The sequence below is a fragment of the Pristiophorus japonicus genome, chromosome 15, assembly GCF_044704955.1.
Source record: "Pristiophorus japonicus isolate sPriJap1 chromosome 15, sPriJap1.hap1, whole genome shotgun sequence".
NCBI classification, from domain to species: domain Eukaryota; kingdom Metazoa; phylum Chordata; class Chondrichthyes; family Pristiophoridae; genus Pristiophorus; species Pristiophorus japonicus.
Window position 1 is genome coordinate 58,477,105 of NC_091991.1, and position 19,737 is coordinate 58,496,841.

At 41.9% G+C, this 19,737-nt stretch overlaps 1 protein-coding gene and 1 non-coding gene across 2 annotated transcripts in view; both read right to left on the bottom strand.

Moving 5' to 3' along the window:
* The window catches only part of cacna1c (calcium channel, voltage-dependent, L type, alpha 1C subunit), a 1,034,505-nt gene that overhangs the window by 491,216 nt on the left and 523,552 nt on the right, over positions 1 to 19,737 (bottom strand). The window contains exon 5 of the mRNA XM_070900503.1: positions 4,539 to 4,735. Within this exon, the coding sequence (XP_070756604.1) occupies positions 4,539 to 4,735 (197 nt within the window). The remainder of the gene's footprint in view (positions 1 to 4,538; positions 4,736 to 19,737) is intronic.
* trnay-gua (transfer RNA tyrosine (anticodon GUA)) lies at positions 16,695 to 16,788 on the bottom strand. Its single transcript is given in 2 exon segments — positions 16,695 to 16,730; positions 16,750 to 16,788. It is a non-coding gene; the product is annotated as a tRNA-Tyr (tRNA).

Consider the following 19,737-nt stretch of genomic DNA (forward strand, 5'->3'; position numbering starts at 1 on the left):
AACTTCTTACCAGTGAAAGGTGCTCTATCTTTCTGAAGTGCACAAACCTAGCAGCCCAGCTGAGGGTAGATAGAATGTATCATTGTGCATCACAATGAATGGTCATCAGATTCCTTCCTAGGAGTCCTGGCTTTCTTTCTCTTCTCGCCTCAAAGGAATAACCATTTTAGGAAGCAAGCATCTAAACTACAAGTCTGCTACAGGTGTAAGAAACGTGTGAATTGTGTTCAACAACTTTTCATCAATTTCAGAAATGTTGATTATTTTAATTTAGAACTGAATAACCATGTTTTGATCTCAATTGTAGGAAAATAATTAATATGGAATACATTGGATCTTTAAAACAAAACAATTTCTGTATTTTAGAACAAATTCTTTTTATTCTCTTACATCACTCAAAGTTGTCCAAATGATGTTTAATTCAAGCTTTTATTAATTTATCTTTCCAATTTATTCTTTTTTTGCTGAATGTTGTTGGAAATAACTATTTATTATAAGGCACTAAAGAAATACTTTTTTTATTAAAGGCGTGTGTCATACCAGCAAAAGTTAGTTCTAATGGCTTTTCACTGTACACATAGAAAGTTAGCTGTGGTACAGTTATAATGACTTTAAAGGCGATGGACTGATACCACCTTATTGTAAAAAACTGAGCTGCCCCTATTTTGTTGCTATCACCAAACAATACCATGTGCTCTGCATTTAAATTTTCTTTTTATAATTATCCTCTCACATTCCTCTGCTCTACTTTTATCTTTCTTACCTTATTCGGCATTTCTGTTTGCCATTATTTAATTTTCTTTCTTGTTCCTTTTTCTGTTACTTTCTGTCTCTTTTACTTTACCTTGTAAATTCTTTTGAGAGGATGTCAATTTATTTTAAAAACATAAATTGTTCTCTCCTTGTTCCTCCTCTAAATCTCCCCGGGCCACACATTAAACCCCTACTGATAAGGCAGTCCAACATCTTTGCTGATGCTAGTCTGTAACCAGCGAGTATGAGACACAAGGGCCTATTGCCTCAGATATTCATTTGCTTTCTGTAGGAAAGCACTTAGAATCATGGAATTCAGCTCATCATGCCTGTGGTGGCTATCATGAAAGAGTTATCCACTTAGTTTCATTCACCTACCCTTTCACCATATCAGTTTAATTTTTAACTTTTTCAAAGATTTATCCACTTCACTTTTATAGGCTATGATGGATTTTGCTTCCAACATTTTTTCTGTCTGGGAATTCCATAACCAATCAATTCATTTAAAAAATGCCTTTGTTCTTTTGGTGGTGATGTAAAATTTATATCCACTTATTACTGACTCACCAACCAGTGGAAATAAATTTTCCATTATTACCTCATAATTTTGAACACCTCTATTCGATCTTCTCAATCTCTATTTAATGAAAAGAGCCCTAGTTTCTCTAATCTCCTGATAACTAAAGTATCTCAACCCTGGTATGATCTAAATGAATCTATTCTGCACCATCACCAAGACCTTGACATCTTTTCTAAAGTAAGACACTCAAAACTGAACACAATTTTCTATCTGCAGCTAAACTAATGATTTGCTAAGGATGAGCATTAACTCTTTGCTTTGATACTCTATACCCTATTTATAAATCCTCAGATGACATACGCTGTTTTCAAACTAATCAATTGTCCTGTCACTTTGAAAGATCTGAGTATCTGAATCCCTAAGTCTCTCTGCTCCTCTAGTCCTTTTAAAGTTTTACAAATGACCATTTAGTGTATATGTTCTTTCCTTATTCCTACTGAGACACACTAGTTAAGTGTACATGGTCACTGTTCTATACTTCTCATTGGCAGAATTAAAAAATGTGGAAATGCATTATGTTATGAAATTTCAGACATGCAGTTTGTCCACTCTACCCTCCTCTGCCTCCCCTCCACCCCTCCCATTCTATTTTATTCTTTTATTACTTTTTTAATTTCTTATTTACTTTTACTTTCTGGCCTTTCACTCATTTCCTTGTGCTCATTATCTCACCAGATCTATTAATTCCCAGAAATTACAACACTTGTTGAAACAAGAACCCAACTGAATAATGTAACTGGCGGATCAACTGGGTACCTTGTGCTACTCACTGTTCTTGGACCTCAGAATCAGGTTTGTGGTGACATTACTAAAAGAAGTAAGTGTAAAAGAAGTCTTGACCTTTGTGAAAGAGTGGCAATGAGAAACATACCTATGAGCCCAAATATCCCCAGGAGTTGTTCCATTTTTTTTGGAGCAGTATCTTTTTAGTTGCAATTCTGGCCATTTAATTTGTACCAGTTTAAGTGAGTTAGTTAGGTTTTTTTTAAGTTTCGTTTTTTTTTCAAAAGGGGGCGTTTCCAGCCACTCACGCCATTTTTGGCCATTTAAGCGAGTTTGGCCAGCAAATAGCTGCTCCAAACTAACTTAGGCCAGCGTATGTTGCCACTTCTGTCCGCACAGAGAAACCTTACCTAGAGTTAAGGAATTGACGCAAGTCACTACATTTAAAGCACCACCAAGCACCAAACAAAGCACAAAATGTAATAAGCATTCAATAAAAAATAAAGAACTGAAGTAAATAATTAAATTAACAAATAAAGAACTGAAGTAAATCCTACCTTCGGCCTTTGATAGGGGAGGGAGAATGTGGCTGCCGCCCCACCAACTTTCAACCCTTTTTGGGCGAGAATTTTTTCCCTTTTTGCCCATTTTTCGGGTTTTTGGTCGAGCTTTAAAAACGGCAGCCTGAAACCTGGCAGAGGCATGAGGCTTCGGCTCCCTCGCGTGAGGGACCGCAGACGACTCCATTTAGCCCTGAAAGGAGTTCGGAGATCGGTCGACACACCCGCGTTTAGCCCTGGGGTGATAGGTCGTAGGCAGAAAGGTTTTTTTGTTGGTGCCGGCCGGCATCTCCAGCACAACAACATGCACACCACTGTCCTTAAGACCAACCCGGCCAGGCTAGTACAGGCGGATGGACGGGGGGTGGGTGCACAAGTGCGCTGGAGCCCGGGCTCGGCTCACACCATTCTGGAGTCCCGATTCAGAGAGAGAGAGAGAGCACCAGAGGGACAGGCGACATCGGAGCGAGAGAGAGAGAGAGAGATAGAAAGGCCAGAAGCAGTGGCTGGGCAGCACAGAATGTCGGAGGATAAAAGCAGGCAGCAGCGACGGCGGCGAGATGTACGGGGACTGACTTGGGCACATGTTCAGCGGTCAGCAAGTGTGCTAGAGCCAGGCGGGCCATGTGTGGAAGGACACCGAGGTCCAGCGCAACACACGGCACTGCAGAGACTCTTTGGCAAACTGCCACCCAACCAAACAAATGCAAAGCTAGCCCAGCATGGCAAGTGACGTCGCTACATGACAAGCTATCCTCGGTCCAAACCACTAGACTGCAGCCAAAGACAACCAACCTCGCCCCCTCTCTCTCACCCCGATGAAAACTCAGTCGCACCAACCTATGTGCGGCAGGCCATTCGGCCTGGGAGAGGGGCGGGACGCGTTCTACAGGTATCATCATCACAAACATGGGAAGGAGCTACTGCGCATGCGCGGCCGCTCTACTGCGCATGCACGCAGCTGCCAGCACTGTTTTCAGCGCAGGGCTATAGCTCTACCCCCCACTCCACGAGGAGCGCCGCGCCAGGACCCGGGACCCACAGCAGAGCGGCCAGAATTGTAAGTTTTTCGGCGCCGTTTCCAACGCACAAAATTGGCGCATCTCGGGAGAGTGCACCGAAAAAAGGGGTTGGGGAAATTTGGGCCCATAAGGTGGCAGAGATAGCTAAGCATAGAAAGGTTGCAGAAAGCAAGGGAAACAGACAGCATCAGGAGTGCACTGCAGCTGGAGAAATAGGCAGCCAGGCAATGAGCGAGAAAAGACAGCTGGGAAATGAATCTGAGTTATCAATGGCAGACAGAATTGAAATGGCAACTAGGAGTGTGAGAATAAGAAAAGACAATGAAGATATGAAAAAGTGAGAGTTGAACAAAAAAAGGAGAGGTTATAAACAGCAAGATAAGGAAAGGGAAAGGAGGACTAGTAATAAGAGGAAATGTAGGGACAAATATAACAGAGGAAGTAAGAATGAAATAAAAGAAGAATCACTATTGGCAACAGTTTTTGCTGTTAATAACCTAATCTCTGAAAGTGGCTTGAAATCTAATTTCAGTATGGTGGTATCAGTCAAAACAAAAATAAATAGTAGAGACTGCTGAAAAATATTTTTCAGTTGTAAAAAGCACCTATATAAACAATTATTTTTTTAAAATCACACACTTATAATAAAAAAGTGTACAATACAGTCAGACTCTGCAATCTGCCTTTGAATTTGCTTCCTTATCAAACTCAACATGCATTAAGCAGAAGCTATTTTTTAAATGCTTTGTGTTTAGGGTGAAAATGGTAGAGTCATTTAAGTGAATTTGCAGACAAGTAAAGTATGCCATGCACAAAATTATTGCAAAATTTACTGCGTTCACCCTCTTTCCCCTTCCCCCATGCCCTATTTTGTTGTTCAGTTTCTGCTGTAATACATACCCAGTATAAGACATCCGTCCACCCCTCCATGGTGATGCACTGAAATACGGTTAACATAGCAAAGGCAAAGTTATCGAAGTTAGTGATTCCATCATTTGGGCCAACCCATCCACTTTCACATAATGTTTCATTTGAACATCGGCGTCCATGTCCAATATTTAAGCTACAGGGTGCAGGTTCCTCTTCAACAATTACGTCTGAAGATTAAAGAAGACAATAGGTTAACAATATGTGTGGTAGTAGGTTTATTAATTACCTATAAGAAACCCTGATGAAATGCCACTGTACTAATCTGAGATTTATGCAATACAATTTAATTTGAGACTGGGTGACTCACATAAATAACACTACAAGAAGTATGTTTGTCACATGTAGACGATTCACTAGTTGTGAAAATTAATAAAATGTTATATACCAATCCTGAAATTCTGTTCCTGTGACATCACCATCCACACTCATAGGGTGAATAATGAAGCCCTCATGCAGCATTACTGAGGCAATTCAGTGTTCCATGCACTGTGCATGCATGAGCTGTCCTCAGCCCACAATGCAAGGCCAACTCAGTTATTTTTCTATTGCTGCTGGCACATAGTTCAAGAGATCTTAAAAACACTGAGGCTTGCTAGGTGCTAGTGGAGCACCAGGATTTATTTTCTGGCATGGAGGGGGAGAGGAGACAAACTGGGTGGACCTTGGGAAAGGAAAGGCCCATCCAGCCAAAAAGCACTTTTTTTGCTTTCTGCACCAAACCTTCATCACCCACTGGGAAAGGACACTCAGCAACTGGAGCCCTGCTCATGTGTTCCAATTACATTATGGAGATGGTCCCTAGTTTAAATATTTTTGTGCGCATTGAACCCATTGGGCATGTGGTAAGCCTCGGGTTTCTATGCCCGATAATATGTGGCTTCAGCCAATGCATTATTGGCTCCATTATGTTACTAGAGCATGACTTCATGATGTCAAATCAGGGAAAGTTGCACAAAAAATGTTTTTATTCCCAGGCTGGCATATGGTAGCATGAGCAGACTGACAGACGTTTGTTAGTAAATGTACAGAAATAGGCCAAGTTTCCTTCCCCTCCAATGACAGCCACTCCCCCCCCCCCACCCCTCCCCCTCCACCTCAACCTGAGATGTGAGGTGGCTACTTGGTTGTAGCTTGTCTACATGCTCCTCAAATTTCTAATATCTCAGCACTGTGCCTCTCCTTACAATGCAATAAGGTGCATAACAGGAGGGAGCGCAGCCAAAACATCAGGTGGATCCTCGTCAACATGAACACAGGCTATATAAGATTCTGACGGGACTGGACAGGTTAGATGCGGGAAGAATGTTCCCGATGTTGGGGAAGTCCTGAACCAGGGGACATAGTCTTAGGATAAGAGGTAGGCCATTTAGGACTGAGATGAGGAGAAACTTCTTCACTCAAAGAGTTGTTAACCTGTGGAATTCCCTGCCGCAGAGAGTTGTTGATGCCAGTTCACTGGATATATTCAAGAGGGAGTTAGATATGGCTCTTATGGTTAAGGGGATCAAGGGGTATGAAGAGAAAGCAGGAAATGGGTACTGAAGGAATGATCAGCCATGATCTTACTGAATGGTGGTGCAGGCTCGAAGGGCCAAATGGCCTACTCCTGCACCTATTTTCTTTGTTTCTATGTTTCTATGCTGGACATAGTTAGATCTGAGGACAAGGGGAATGGGCCACAGTGAAACTAGAAGCCTCATGGTTAGTATCATTCTTTTCTTGTTATTCTCCCTTTACTCACTCAATCAATCAGTCATTCGCATGCATATATTGAAGCAAACCAGGCTTTGACGATTTAAGCTCTGTTTCAGTAGAGTATTTCAGCTACCATTTTAATATATCTTCTGACTCTATTGATGTCCCAGTAGAAGAAGCTGCAGGTCTCTTTGGATCCCATAAAGTTAGTACTGCACAACACTCACCGTCACTTCCTTCATCCATTGAAAACATCAGCATTAAGTGTACATCTAGCTCAGGAGATTTAGGTAGCCAGTGTAAAGTGGTGAATCACAGAGCATGTGAGGAAGAACAGATGGCATAGTCAATGGAGGAGCAGCAACCTGCTGGCTGAAGGGCACTTCATGTGTTTTCTTAGCTGCAAAGCCATGGGATCCGGACCACACTGTGGCAATTTGGCAATATATCGCCTGCTAGACTGCAGATTGACTGATATTGCTGATATCCCCTTTGGCAGTTTGGAATAAATCAGCTCAGGGCTGTGATAACCTTCACAGCCACTGGTAATGCCATCCTAATAAAAATTGGCTGAAGGTCAGATTCAAAGATATAATACCACTCTTCACTAAAGTAGATTTTGCCTCCTACATAGACAGCAGGTGACTGCATGATAAGAGAGAATATGAAGAGATTAGGAAAGAAGTCAGAAAACAATTAGGAAAGCAAAGAGGAACTATGAAATTAAATTATCAAGGAACATAAAGCAAAATAGTAAAATATTTTACAGGCACATCAATTAAAAAAAAGGTGGTTGGGATGGAAATAGGGCAATTAAGGGATAGAGAGGATAACACTACAGGTAATGATAGAGAGTTCGCAGAAATATTAAATCATTATTTCACTTCGGTATTTACCAGGGAGATAGAACAGGTTGACATGACATTGGATGGTGAGATGAGTAATGAGATAAGTGCATTTAAAATTTTTAAAAGGGGATATATTAAATAAACTAATCAAACTCAAAGAGGATAAAACCATTGGTCCGGTTTTAAAATAATCTAGGGAAGAGATAGCACAGGCAGGACGACGGATAGCTAACGTAATACCTATATTTAAGAAGGGGGATAGAACATGTCCAGGGAATTATATTTATAAATAACATTTAGCACAAAGTGGAAGAAAAAGTATGATTTTCTGATATTCTTTTAAAGGCAGATCCCTTTCTGTCAGCCAGAATGTGTCTCCCCCATCACCTACTATGTATTGGCAAAATCAGCATACAATCACAGGAAATTTCTTGTGTGCAAATAGATTTAAATATTCAAATACAACCTTTTTAGTGAAAGCTCACTAGGCCTGCTTTTAGACCTAATCAGAAGTGCACATGACAGAGAAGGGACAAAGATAACCTGATAACTATGGAAGAATTAGACCAATCAACGTATCTTAATTCATCCATCTGGAGAGGTCCAAGATTCTCCTAATTTCTTCATGCATTTGTTTCGTAAATGTTGTGTATGGAGAAAGAGTCAAACTGAACACTGTGAGCTCAAAATAAAGTGCTACCCTAGTCTTTTATTGCAAGTCTCCAGAGTGCCTCTCCAACCTGTGAAGCCTCCTTAAATACCTGTGCTCCCAAGGGATTATGGAATCCCTTGGGACTCCAGGGGATGAGCCCTCTGGTGGCTGTTTAGAGTAAATACAAGTCCACAAATATAACAACACTCCCCCCTCAAAGTCAATAGTGTAACTATTTACAATGTGAGTCGATCTGGGGCCCTTCTTGTCCTGGTTGATCGTCTCGGTGTGAAAGCTGGTGTTGTTGAATCATTTGTTGGGCCCTCGCTGGGCTGCTGTGCAGCTGGCCTCCCTGGGCTGTCTGGTGTGTTGGGCCCTGCAGGGCTGCTGTGGATGATGGGTTCTGCTTCGTGGTCAACCGTGGTGCCGGTTGCCACTAGTGTGTATGTTGTAGGATCAAAAAAGGTAGGATCCAAGGTGGGGTGCTCAGGATAGTCCGCGAATCTGAATTTGATTTGGTCCAAGTGTTTCCGGTGAATGAGTCCATTTGAAAGTTTGACCCAAAACACCCTGCTCCCCTCTTTGGCCACGACAGTGCCGGGAAGCCACTTGGGACCTTATTCATAATTTAATACAAATACAGGATCATGAATTTCAATCTCACGTGACACATTTGCTCTATCATGGTATGCACTTTGTTGAAGCCGCCTGCTCTCGAACTGTTCATGTAGATCAGGGTGAACTGACTAGAGTCTTGCTTTAAGTGCTTTTTTCATGAGCAGTTCAGCAGGTGGGATCCCAGTGAGTGAGTGGGGTCTCGTGCGGTAGCTAAGCAGGACTCAGGATAGGCAAGTCTGCAGTGAGCCTTCAATTACCCTCTTCAAGCCTTGCTTGATGGTTTGCACTGCTCTCTCTGCCTGACCATTGGACACTGGTTTAAATGTGGCAGATGTGACATGTTTGATCCCGTTATGGGTCATGAATTTTTTGAACTCAGCACTGGTAAAACATGGCCCGTTTTCGCTCACCAGGACATCGGGTAAGCCATGCGTGGCAAACATGGCCCGCAGGCTTTCAGTAGTGGCAGCGGATGTGCTAGCCGACATTATCTCACATTCAATCCACTTCGAGTACGTGTCCACAACCACAAGGAACATTTTACCCAAGAACGGGCCTGCATAGTCGACGTGTATCCTAGACCACGGTTTGGAGGGCCAAGACCATAAACTTAGCGGTACCTCCTTGGGTATATTGCTTAACTGTGAGCATGTATTACATCTGTGAACACAGAACTCTAAGTCCGCATCAATACCGGGCCACCACACGTGGGATCTGGCTATCGCTTTCATTATTACGATGCCTGGGTGGGTACTGTGGAGGTCATTGATGAAGAGGTGTCTCTGCCCGTCTTGGGGACCACTACTCGATTACCCCACAGAAGGCAGTCTGCCTGTATAGACATTTGATCCTTGCGCCACTGGAACGGCTTTATCTCTTCCTGCATTTCCACTGGGACACTGGACCAGCTCCTTTGAATCATACAGCTTTTGACTAGAGATAATAAGGGGTCCTGGCTTGTCCAGGTTTTGATCTACCGGGCAGTGACAGGTGATTGCTCACTCTCAAATGTTTCCATAACCATGGCTAGATCTGCGGGCTGCGCCATTTCCACCCCCGTGGTGGGCAATGGCAGCCTACTGAGAGCATCGGCGCAGTTTTCTGTGCCTGGCCTGTGACGGGTGGCGTAGTTGTATGCAGACAATGTGAGCGCCCATCTCTGGATGCGGGCCGATGCATGGTATTTATCCCTTTACTCTCGGAAGACAGGGATATAACTGGCTTATGGTCAGTTTTCAATTCGAATTTTAGCCCAAACAGGTATTGATGCAATTTCTTTACCCCATAGACACACGCTAACGCTTCTTTTTCAATCATGCTGTAGGCTCTCTCAGCCTTAGACAGACTCCTGGATGCATAAGCAACCGGTGGCAGTTTCCCAAAATCATTAGCTTGTTGCAATACACACCCGACGCCATATGACGACGCATCACATGCTAGTACCAAACGCTTACATGGATTATACAACGCAAGCAATTTGTTTGAGCATAACAATTTTCTCGCTTTTACAAAGGCATTTTCTTGGCTTTTGCCCCAAACCCATTTGTCTCCTTTTCGTAGTAAGACTTGTAGTGGTTCTAGCAGTGTGCTGAGACCTGGTAAGAAGTTACGAAAGTAGTTCAAGAGTCCCAGAAACGACCACAGTTCTATCACGTTCTGTGGCCTTGGTGCGTTCTCGATTGCCTCCGTCTTCACGTTGGTGGGCCTGATGCCGCCCGCCGCAATCCTCCTTCCCAAGAACTCCACTTCAGGTGCCTGGACCCACACGGTTGAGTCGACTAAGAACCTCCTCCAGGTTCTGCAGGTGCTCGACCGTGTTCTGACCTGTGACCAAGATGTCGTCCTGGAAGACCATTGTGTGCGGGACCGACTTCAGTAAACTTTCCATGTTTCTCTGGAATATCGCCGCCACTGATCAGATTCCAAACAGGCATCTGTTATAAACAAAAAGACCTTTGTGCGTGTTGATGCAGGTGAGAGCCGTCAATGATTCCTCCAGTTCCTGCGTCATGCAGGCTGAAGTCAGATCTAGCTTCGTGAACGTCTTTCCTGCCGCCAGCGTTGCAAAGATGTCGTCGGTCTTTGGTAGTGTGTATTGGTCCTGCAGGGAGAAACGATTGATAGGTACTCTGAAGGTGCCGTCTCCCTTGAAAACTGGGACAATAGGACTGGTCCACTCGCTGAACTCGATCAGTGAAATGATGCCTTCTCTTTGCAGCTGGTCTAGCTTGATCTCTACCCTTTCTCTCATCATGTATGGTACTGTTCTTGCCTTGTAATGGATGAGTCGCATCCCTGGAATTAGGTGGATCTGCACTTTTTCTCCTTGGAATTTCCCGATGCCTGGTTCGAACAGCGAAGGAAATTTGTTTAAGACCTAGGCACACGAAGTGTCGTCAGCAGGCGATAGCGCTCGGACGTCGTCCCAGTTCCAGCGTATCTTTCCCAGCCAGCTCTTGCTGAGCAGCGTGGGACCATAGCCCGGTACCACCCAGAGTGGTAGCTTGTGCACCACTCCATCGTAGGAGACCTTTACGGTAGCACTGCCGATTACAGGAATCAGATCTTTTGTGTAATTTCTTAGTTTCGTGTGAACTGGATTTAAGACTGGCCTTGAGGCCTTGCTGCACCACAGCCTTTTGAAAGTCTTTTTGCCCATGATTGCCCGCGCCCGTGTCCAGCTCCATTGACACCAGGAGTCCATTTAGTTCAACATTCAGCATTATTGGGGGACAATTCATGGTCAATGTGTGCACCCCATGTATCTCTGCCTCCTCGATCCGAGGCTCTGGTTCGTCGTGATCCTCCGTGGATCTGTCCTCCTCTGCAACATGGTGGTTTGCAGGTTTAACAGACTTTTCAGCTTGCGTGCACACTCGTTGTAGGTGTCCCATTATTCCACAGCCCTTGCAAACGTACTCTTTGAATCGGCATGAATGGAAACGATGATCACCCCCGCAGCGCCAACAAGATGTTAATGGCCTTGCATTCATCACCCTTGATGGTGGACTCTGAATCATCTGTGGACATGCAGCTGCAGGTATGTGTGACCTGCCCTGTACATTATGATTCGAAAACAATATCACTTTGTTCACAGTACTTGTAGCAGCACTTGTGTGCTGAGAGATTTGCTTCATATTGTCACTGGTGGCAATGAACACCTGGGCTATCGCTATGGCCTTACTCAAGGTTGGGGTCTCTACAGTCAAAAGTTTGCGAAGTATGATTTCGTGGCCAATGCCAAGTACGAAAAAGTATCTGAGCATGTGCTCCAAATGTCCTTCAACTTCACAATGTCCTGCATGGCATCTTAGCTTTGTGTGAATAATTTCCTGACATCAGTTCCTAAATTTACCATTTACTAGTTTAAATCAGTATGGCCTTGTCCTAGTCTCAAAATTTAATTTGAATCAATATTCTGAATTTGCCTTTTCAGTTAACATAACGATCTGATATAAGAATCATGGCATAGATTTTCATCCTTATCATCAAGGAAGTAATCTCGTGGAGCAGATAACCACCTTTCATAGATCCCATCCGACTTTCATTCCAATGAATCTGCTGTGCCAGATTACCATCCAGGCAGTGAAGACAAAAATCGACCCCACCTATTTGAAGCCTCATTTCCTGGCTGAAAAGTTCAGTACGTCCAGTCTATCTTTGCAGCTCAGCCTTTTTGATATTAGAGATTAGTCTAATTGCTCTTCTCTTTGCAATAATTTTGTACATGGCATACTTTACTTGTCGTTAGCACTTGAATGTCAACCTTGTGTCTTAGTGACCAGAATTAGATTCTGTACACAAGGTTTAGTTTGACCAGAGCACTATACAATTTTGGTTTAGACTTTCTCTGAAATATATTCTACTGTGTTAGCTGTAAGATTTAACATTCTATTGAATTTGTTAATTGCTGCCCTTCATTCTTGGTTGTGCGGAGTGAGAAGTCTACTAAGATTCTTTGAACTCTTTCAGCTTCATCCTTGGCTATTTCAACACCATTCAAGGAGTACATGTGTTGCTTATTTTTTTTCCTTTCCCCAATACTTTGCATTGGCTGCATTAAATTTCTCTTAAATTGTCCTGCACGCTTACATACTTTATTCAACTTTATTCTGTAATTTCTGAATTGCCTTCTCCTGATCCACTGCTTCTCCTAGTTTGCTATTATTTGCAAAACTGACTACCTTGCATTTAGTTTCTGATCCAGTCACAGCAATGCTCCCATCACTGAGTCCTGGGCATACCTTAGTATCCCTCCCTCCCCCCACCACCGCCCCCCCATCCCGCCCCTGCAATCATCTAATGAGAAATCAATGTTTGCAATCTTTCATCCAATTTCTTATCTGTTCCTAGGGTTTACCCTGAATCTCTATGGGCGAGGAATTGGCCTGCTTTGCACCCCTCCCTCCCCGTTAGCAGCTCCAGAAGGCGATAACTGGACGTTAATGACTGTACCCAGGCACGGTGAGATTACCAATGCCCGTGAAATTCCCATGGAGGTTTGTGGCAGCGGTAACCCCTGTGCCCGGAGATCATGTTGTCATCGTGCTGTGCATCGCTTCCGGTAGCGCACCGGACCCGAACTTCGGTTCCGCCTCCTGCAGCATTTCCAGGTATCAACGACGACAGCTGTAGGAGGCGTTATTTTTTGAACATCTTTATGTGCCGCGATTGATCAGCCTTGCACTCTGTACAGTACTTGGAGCTGCTTGTTACAGATCGTGGCTGACTTCTGCAACGAGGAACATAATTGAAATGCAGAGCTTGCTGCAATGGCCCTGCCCTTTAAGGGAGGGAAGGAGCCTCCATTCCCAGCAGTGCTGCCCTCGACATTGGGCAGCGCTACACCACTACCACCCCTCTTGCCGGCTTTACCGCTTCAAGGGACTTGATTTAGCACTCCACTTCTTTCCTAGAGCGCTAAACTGGAAGTTTGCATCAGAGTTTCTCTCGTAGCGCCCGGCAATATTTTTGCGCTACCGCAAGTTAACACTCCAAATTTCTCCCCCTATAGCTTTGAGTTTAACTGATGTTGTCAAAATGCCTTTTAGAAATCTAGGTATACCAAGTTGTAGAGCTTATTACAGTCCACCTGTTACTTCAAGTTATAAAGCGAGGTCAGCTCAATTAAATATAATCTTGTCATTCCTGGAACATAGTATGTGATATAATGCAAACGTACAGGGGTCAGGGGGCATAATATATGACAGCAGCAGCACTTAAAGGACTACTGGTTACCCTAAGTGGCTCCAATTTCGAAAAAGGACAAAGGTCAGAGACAGAACAGGACTATTCCAAGATATTGCTATGGAGCTTCTTCTGTAGCAGCGATTGGACACGCTCCAGTTAATCATCCTGGATAGAGGTTACAGATTGTGGCCCAAGCCTGGGAATAAATGAGGAGGAAATTTGCCAGTCTATGCAAGGTTGCCACACTTTACATAAATTAATAATGTTTTCTTACAAGGCACCTCAATAGCACTGCAAGAAAGGTGTAGCATCAAAGAGGGAAAATGAACAGCACTCTAGCAACGGTTCATCCACTTTTCAAATGCACAAACATAGTTCTGTTTTATCAGGGCACACTGCATTGCTGCAATCAAAATACATTTATCCTATAGCTTTTAAATGTGACAAGCAAAAGACACCAAGCAGGCTGCCCACACAAGATATCTGCACATATTTAGACACATATCAATTTGCTACAGGTTTCGGCACTTGGTTAATGTAATGTATGCACCATGGGTTCTTAGAGCTGTTGCATTGAGTGGCTTAGCCAGTCACGTTATATTCACAAGACTCAATAAAACCTCAGTCAGTTGGGTCTGGGTCATCCACGATAAGGTATGCAGTTGTGAGTCTAGTGGATGAACTGGTAATGTGTAGTGTGATTGTTAAACCTTTGTTAATAAACCAGATCTTTATAGCAGTGTGTTGTTATGAATTCTTAAGCAAAGAATCCATGAAGCAAATACATTACAATTAACACATATCTTCTCTCATATTCCTTATTCCAACATATTTGTTTTATCAATTCTCGGGACATGGGCATCACTGGCAAGGCAGGCATTTATTGTCCATTCCTTGTTGCCAAGAAGGTGGTGGTGGGCTTTCTTTTTGAACTTCTGCATGATTCTTTGTAGCGGTTTGATACAACTAAGTGGCTTACTAGGCCATTTCAGGGACAGCTAAGAATCAACAACATTGGTGTGGGACTTGAGTTACATACAGGTCTGACCTTTTCTATTTGCTTGCCAGTGAAGGCCACACATAACCAGTGTTAGTGACTGCAGACATGAAATAAGAATCACCTGAGTTGCGACCCTTGATTCATAATGAAGGAAAAACCCTGAAGATACAGGGTATAGAGACAATAATGAGAGTTTGGAACAGTGAACGTGGAGTCTTATGACTAGTATCATTCTTTGCTTTTCATTCTTTAACTCATTCGTTAATTCCTTTGCACACATGCATGTACTGCAACATAATATACTGCATTCTCTTGCCATGTAAAGCTGTTTCAAGTGGAGCATGATTGTTAGCATTGTAAAATAGATTTTTTTTGTTTCTCTAGATGCACAAGAAAAGGACGAGCTTCAATAAAGCATCTCACAACACCTGTGTCACTTACTGCTACAGTGACAAGCACCAGCACAATTACATACAGTCCAAGGGGTGGGGGGGCGGTCGGGGGTTCAATTAATGAGTTGCAGGCGGGAGTACTGGGTAAAGCATGGAGCATGAATGAGCAGGAGCAATGTATTACTGAAGAACCCACCAACTGCTGGCTGGATTAATACTGGAGAGGCAAATAAGCAGGAACCTGCTGGAACTCTCAGCTAGTTGTACAAGCAAATCTGGAACAGGGGAAAGGGTCAGAAATACGCTAAATTCTTAAAAATAAAGCTTCAAGAGATTTTGGGTTCCCAAAAGCTGACATGAATTGAAAGTTCTATACAAGAAATTACCTTTCATTATTCTGATACGGTTTTAATAAAATTTAGGTAGGTGAATGACAAATATTAGCCAAACTTCCAGTTTCTTTGGTTCTGCGCTCCAAAGCTAAAGTTCAGGCTATTTAAAACATGGTAAAAAAAAAATCATATTCAAAGCCAAAACCCCATATGTTGCTTCCCACAAAATCAAGTTGTTTTTTCCTCATGTTTAAAATGTTGTAAACCCAGAAGCAAATAGCATTTTAAACCAACAGCAATTAAATCATCTCTGTAAAAAGATGGTTAAAGGGCAAAATGTAAAATATGAACTAGTTCTTAATACACATAATATATACTGAGCTGTCTGGCACATGATAGTAAATGTATTACTGAACAATTAGTGGGGCAAATTCATTAACCAGCTGTGTTGTTTCTAAAGCTCATTAATCTTTTCCCTATAGGTCAAATTATTAGGTGAGATGTAAGTTTTTTGAAAATCAAAGTATCTGTTAGGAATTGCATTTGATTTTGACCATCATTTTTATAGGAATACGGTATCCACTTGTCTTTATAAATTCAATTTATAAACCTTTATAAAAAGAAAAAGAAAATGGGGAAAAAAATGAAGTAAATGCCTTCAGAGGAATCATCTGTGATGCCAGCCACACATGACAATAGAGCATTTATTCATCTTTATCCATCTTTCTAACTTTAATTTCTGCTCTTAAACAGATATTTATCCAAGCATTTTTAAAGAATTAGAATTGCTTTTGTTGGAAGTCTATTCCATATATCGTCTACTTTGGGGGGGTGCGAAAGCCTTTTGTTAATTTTACACTCAGTGACCATAGTCATAATTTTGAAGACAATGTAATTTTCTCTAATAAAACTTGGTTCCGTTCTATAGATTTTTCTTCCTAATTTAGAGTATTGGTTGCTAGAATAATTTTACACACTCTTTATCAATCGGAATAGTCAATCAAAGTAAATGCTTGCCCTAATTAAAATGTTACCCTATATTTGGCTTGATGCTTCTGAAATAAAATCCAGCCCTCAGATATTAAATCAATGTATACTGCTTCAGAATTATACATAACCTTGTAGAGTTCATTATGTTACCATTGAAAATGTCAATATGTGACTGTTGTAATTAAATATTAACCTCCTGTTCCTTTCCATCTCCATTTCCTGATCATTTTTCACAGTTCAGGTACAGTGATATTTATTTTTGATCTCAATGGATATTAGATTTCAAATTGAATAGACTACTTTTACTTACAATTTTTTGTTTTTTCTTTTAGTGAGATTACGAGCAGAAGCCAAACAATCAATGTTTCCACCACTTGCACCTGCTACACTGCATATTGTTATTCCAGGAGTCTCTGAGCCGGAATTGAACCAGCGACCTAAGGATGACTTTGCTGAGTACTCCACTACAGTCCTCCGCTCTACCAACTGAGCTATCGAAGGGAAGCGGCAAATACACTGAACCACCTCTAACTTCCCCCACCCCACCCCCACAGATCACAGCTGGAAAATGTGTGTGTGTGTGTGTGTGTGTGTGTGGGTGGGGGGGGGGGGGGGGTAATAAAATAGAACAATAACCCCACACACAGTCGAATACCAATGGCTAGCCTCAGTGGGTCATGAATCAAAGCCGTCAGCCACTGTCACTCAAAAGCTCCAGGAGTCTCTGGCTCTTTACTAAAAACCCTGCCTTCCTTCCCAAATTTTTATCCTCACTCAGCTGTTTAGCTAACATTTTTCTGAATTTGAGGTATGTGTCAAATACTCCATTTTAAATAGTAACACACTGCCCATTATACAGTTTTAAAGAATGACTACACTTAGTTATATGCTGTAGTTTGGGTTAAAATATTAAACTGTCAACTTTAGTCTGCATTAGCAGCAATGAAAATCAGAAATTGTAAAATTAGTAAGATTACAGCAAGAAAGAAGATTCTTGCAGTACTTATATCTATCTACATATATTTATACTACATTAAAAATGCTGCACTTATTTCCTGTCTACATTACATGACTTGTTCTTGTCACACTCTTTGTGGCATCTTTTTTGATTTATAATGTATGTAAACCTGTCATTTACGACATTAAAGATATTATATAAATGCAAGTTGTTATTGTTGTTGTCATTCTGATTATTCAATCTGGCCACTGGTTTGCACAATCCAACTCCAGAGTTCCCATAAATCATTCAAACTGGTCTCTGAATTTTTTATTCATCCATTTTTTTTCTCAGCAGCTAAAATTTTTAGTGTCTGAAGTAAGGGTATAACCAAAATAGAACATTCAATAAATTACATATTTCAACATATCCATTAAACGTATCCATTAAATTTTCATTTATGCCTTTTAATACCTTCATTAAAGTTTAATTTGAAGGTCTCAGCATCCCATAAAAGCCTGATCTTGGAGTTACTATTTGGCCCAGATGTGTGAGGGTAGATTTTCCGATTTGACAATCTGGGTGCAAATTGCGTTAATTTTCCAAAATTAAGATTTGGTTCAAGATTCCGCTCAAACTCGCTTGCATAACCACAAACGTAAACTCGTCTACGAACCAGCGCAACCTGGCAGCATTTTAGAACGTAATTGTTTTTTTTCTTGCATTAAAAAATATTTTTTGATATATTTAAGAATGGTAACCTGATGCAGTTTTATCAACACAGCTGAAAATGGGTTTAACATAAAATTAAGCAGTTTTAATAAGAGTGTCTAGTCCACCACCTGTGAGTAATCCAATTGTAAATAACTGAAAATGACTTTCAAAAACTATACAGGATCATTTACTAGTTTAATTGGTGTGCAGTAGTCAGTTTCATAATAAATTAAATATTTTTACATATTTAAAACTTCTAAAAGGTGCCTCTTAGTACCCTTGCGCCTAAAAAAGAGCTTAATTTAAAAAATTTCCTCGAAGGCCTGCAAATGGGCGCAAATAGCGGAAACCTGACATGGTGATTAATTCGATCTGGGGAGGTGGCCAGTTTTGTGGGTGGGGCTGCCTTCCATCGTAAAAGTTCATGGAAACTCAATTTGTGCTGAATGTAACTTGTGCTTGAAATTCTGCAACATTTTGCAGTGATTTGGCCGATTTTGGGCGAAACCAGCGCAAGTGGAAACTCTACCCCTTGGTGCTGTGAGCTGAATTCCAGTTGTACAAGCTGAGCATGTGGAGTGTACCTAATTTCCAGCGATGCATCTGTACTATTCAGTCAGCTATCCTGCAAAGTATTTTTTTCTCTTAATTTCTTGCAGTTTCTGGCCAAAAGATTTTCAAAATTAATTGAAGAAATGCTAGAGGATACATTTCAAAAGCTTTACTCAAGTAAAATTCATATTTACTTCTTTTTAAAAAGTTGCTATGAGCTAGAAATTGGCCAGCCTTGCACCCGTTTTTTCGGCGATATTTCACCTATTTTGATAGAAAAAGGTGTTCACCTAAACTGACCAAAGTTGTGCACTGGCAGTTTTGAAATACAGCTGAAAAGCGGACCATCATCGTGCAAGACGAAAAAAAGCGATATCGCTTTAAATTGGCCGTTTGGCGCACTTGTATTCTGGGTGAAAAAAAATGCCCGAGAAAAGCCTGCGTTGCAGCCCCAGAAACAGCGGTAAGTATGAAGACCTACAAAAAAGGTAAGTTAAAGGGCTCAATTTTCCCCAAGCACGTTTTCTGGCATATTGCCAGAGTTCCGCTCATTTTTCTAGGCCAGAAATATTTTGCCAAAGTTTCCCTGATGTATAATTCAAATTTGGTGCCGTGCAGTGTGTCCAGTCGCCTCGGGGAGTGGAGCCTGCTGTCTGCGCCAAAAAACGAAGCCGCACCTTCTGCACATGTGCGGGAAAAAAGTTACGTTTTTCACGTCGTTCCAATGGACACTCATGCTCAGTGCAGCTCGGATTTGGCAATCGGCCATTTTTAAAGAGCCAGTTGTGTGTGAGAGGAGTGCTGTGAGAGCATTGGAAAAATCGCAGCTGCAGCTATACAAGATGCAACGCAGTGCAAGGACTAAGAATTTCTTACAGGAAGAAGTGGAGGCACTAGTTACTGTGATTGAGAACAGATGGCAGGAGCTGGACCAGCAGAGGTCACATAAAAGTTCCACCAAAAGAAATGAAGAAACACTGGAACCAAGTTGCAGAAGATTACTGCACAGCGGTGACCACCATGAGATCTGGAGGTCAGTGTAAAAAGAAATGGCAGGACCTTGGTCAAGTAGTTAATGTAAGTAATATTTTCATTTATTCAATACAATTGTAAATATGACCAGCTGTATATGTCAAATATGTCCGCAAGATCCTGCAAATCCCTTGGGAGGACAGAAATACCAACGTTAGTGTCTTTGATCAGGCCAACATCCCCAGCATCGAAACACTGACCACACTCAACCATCTCC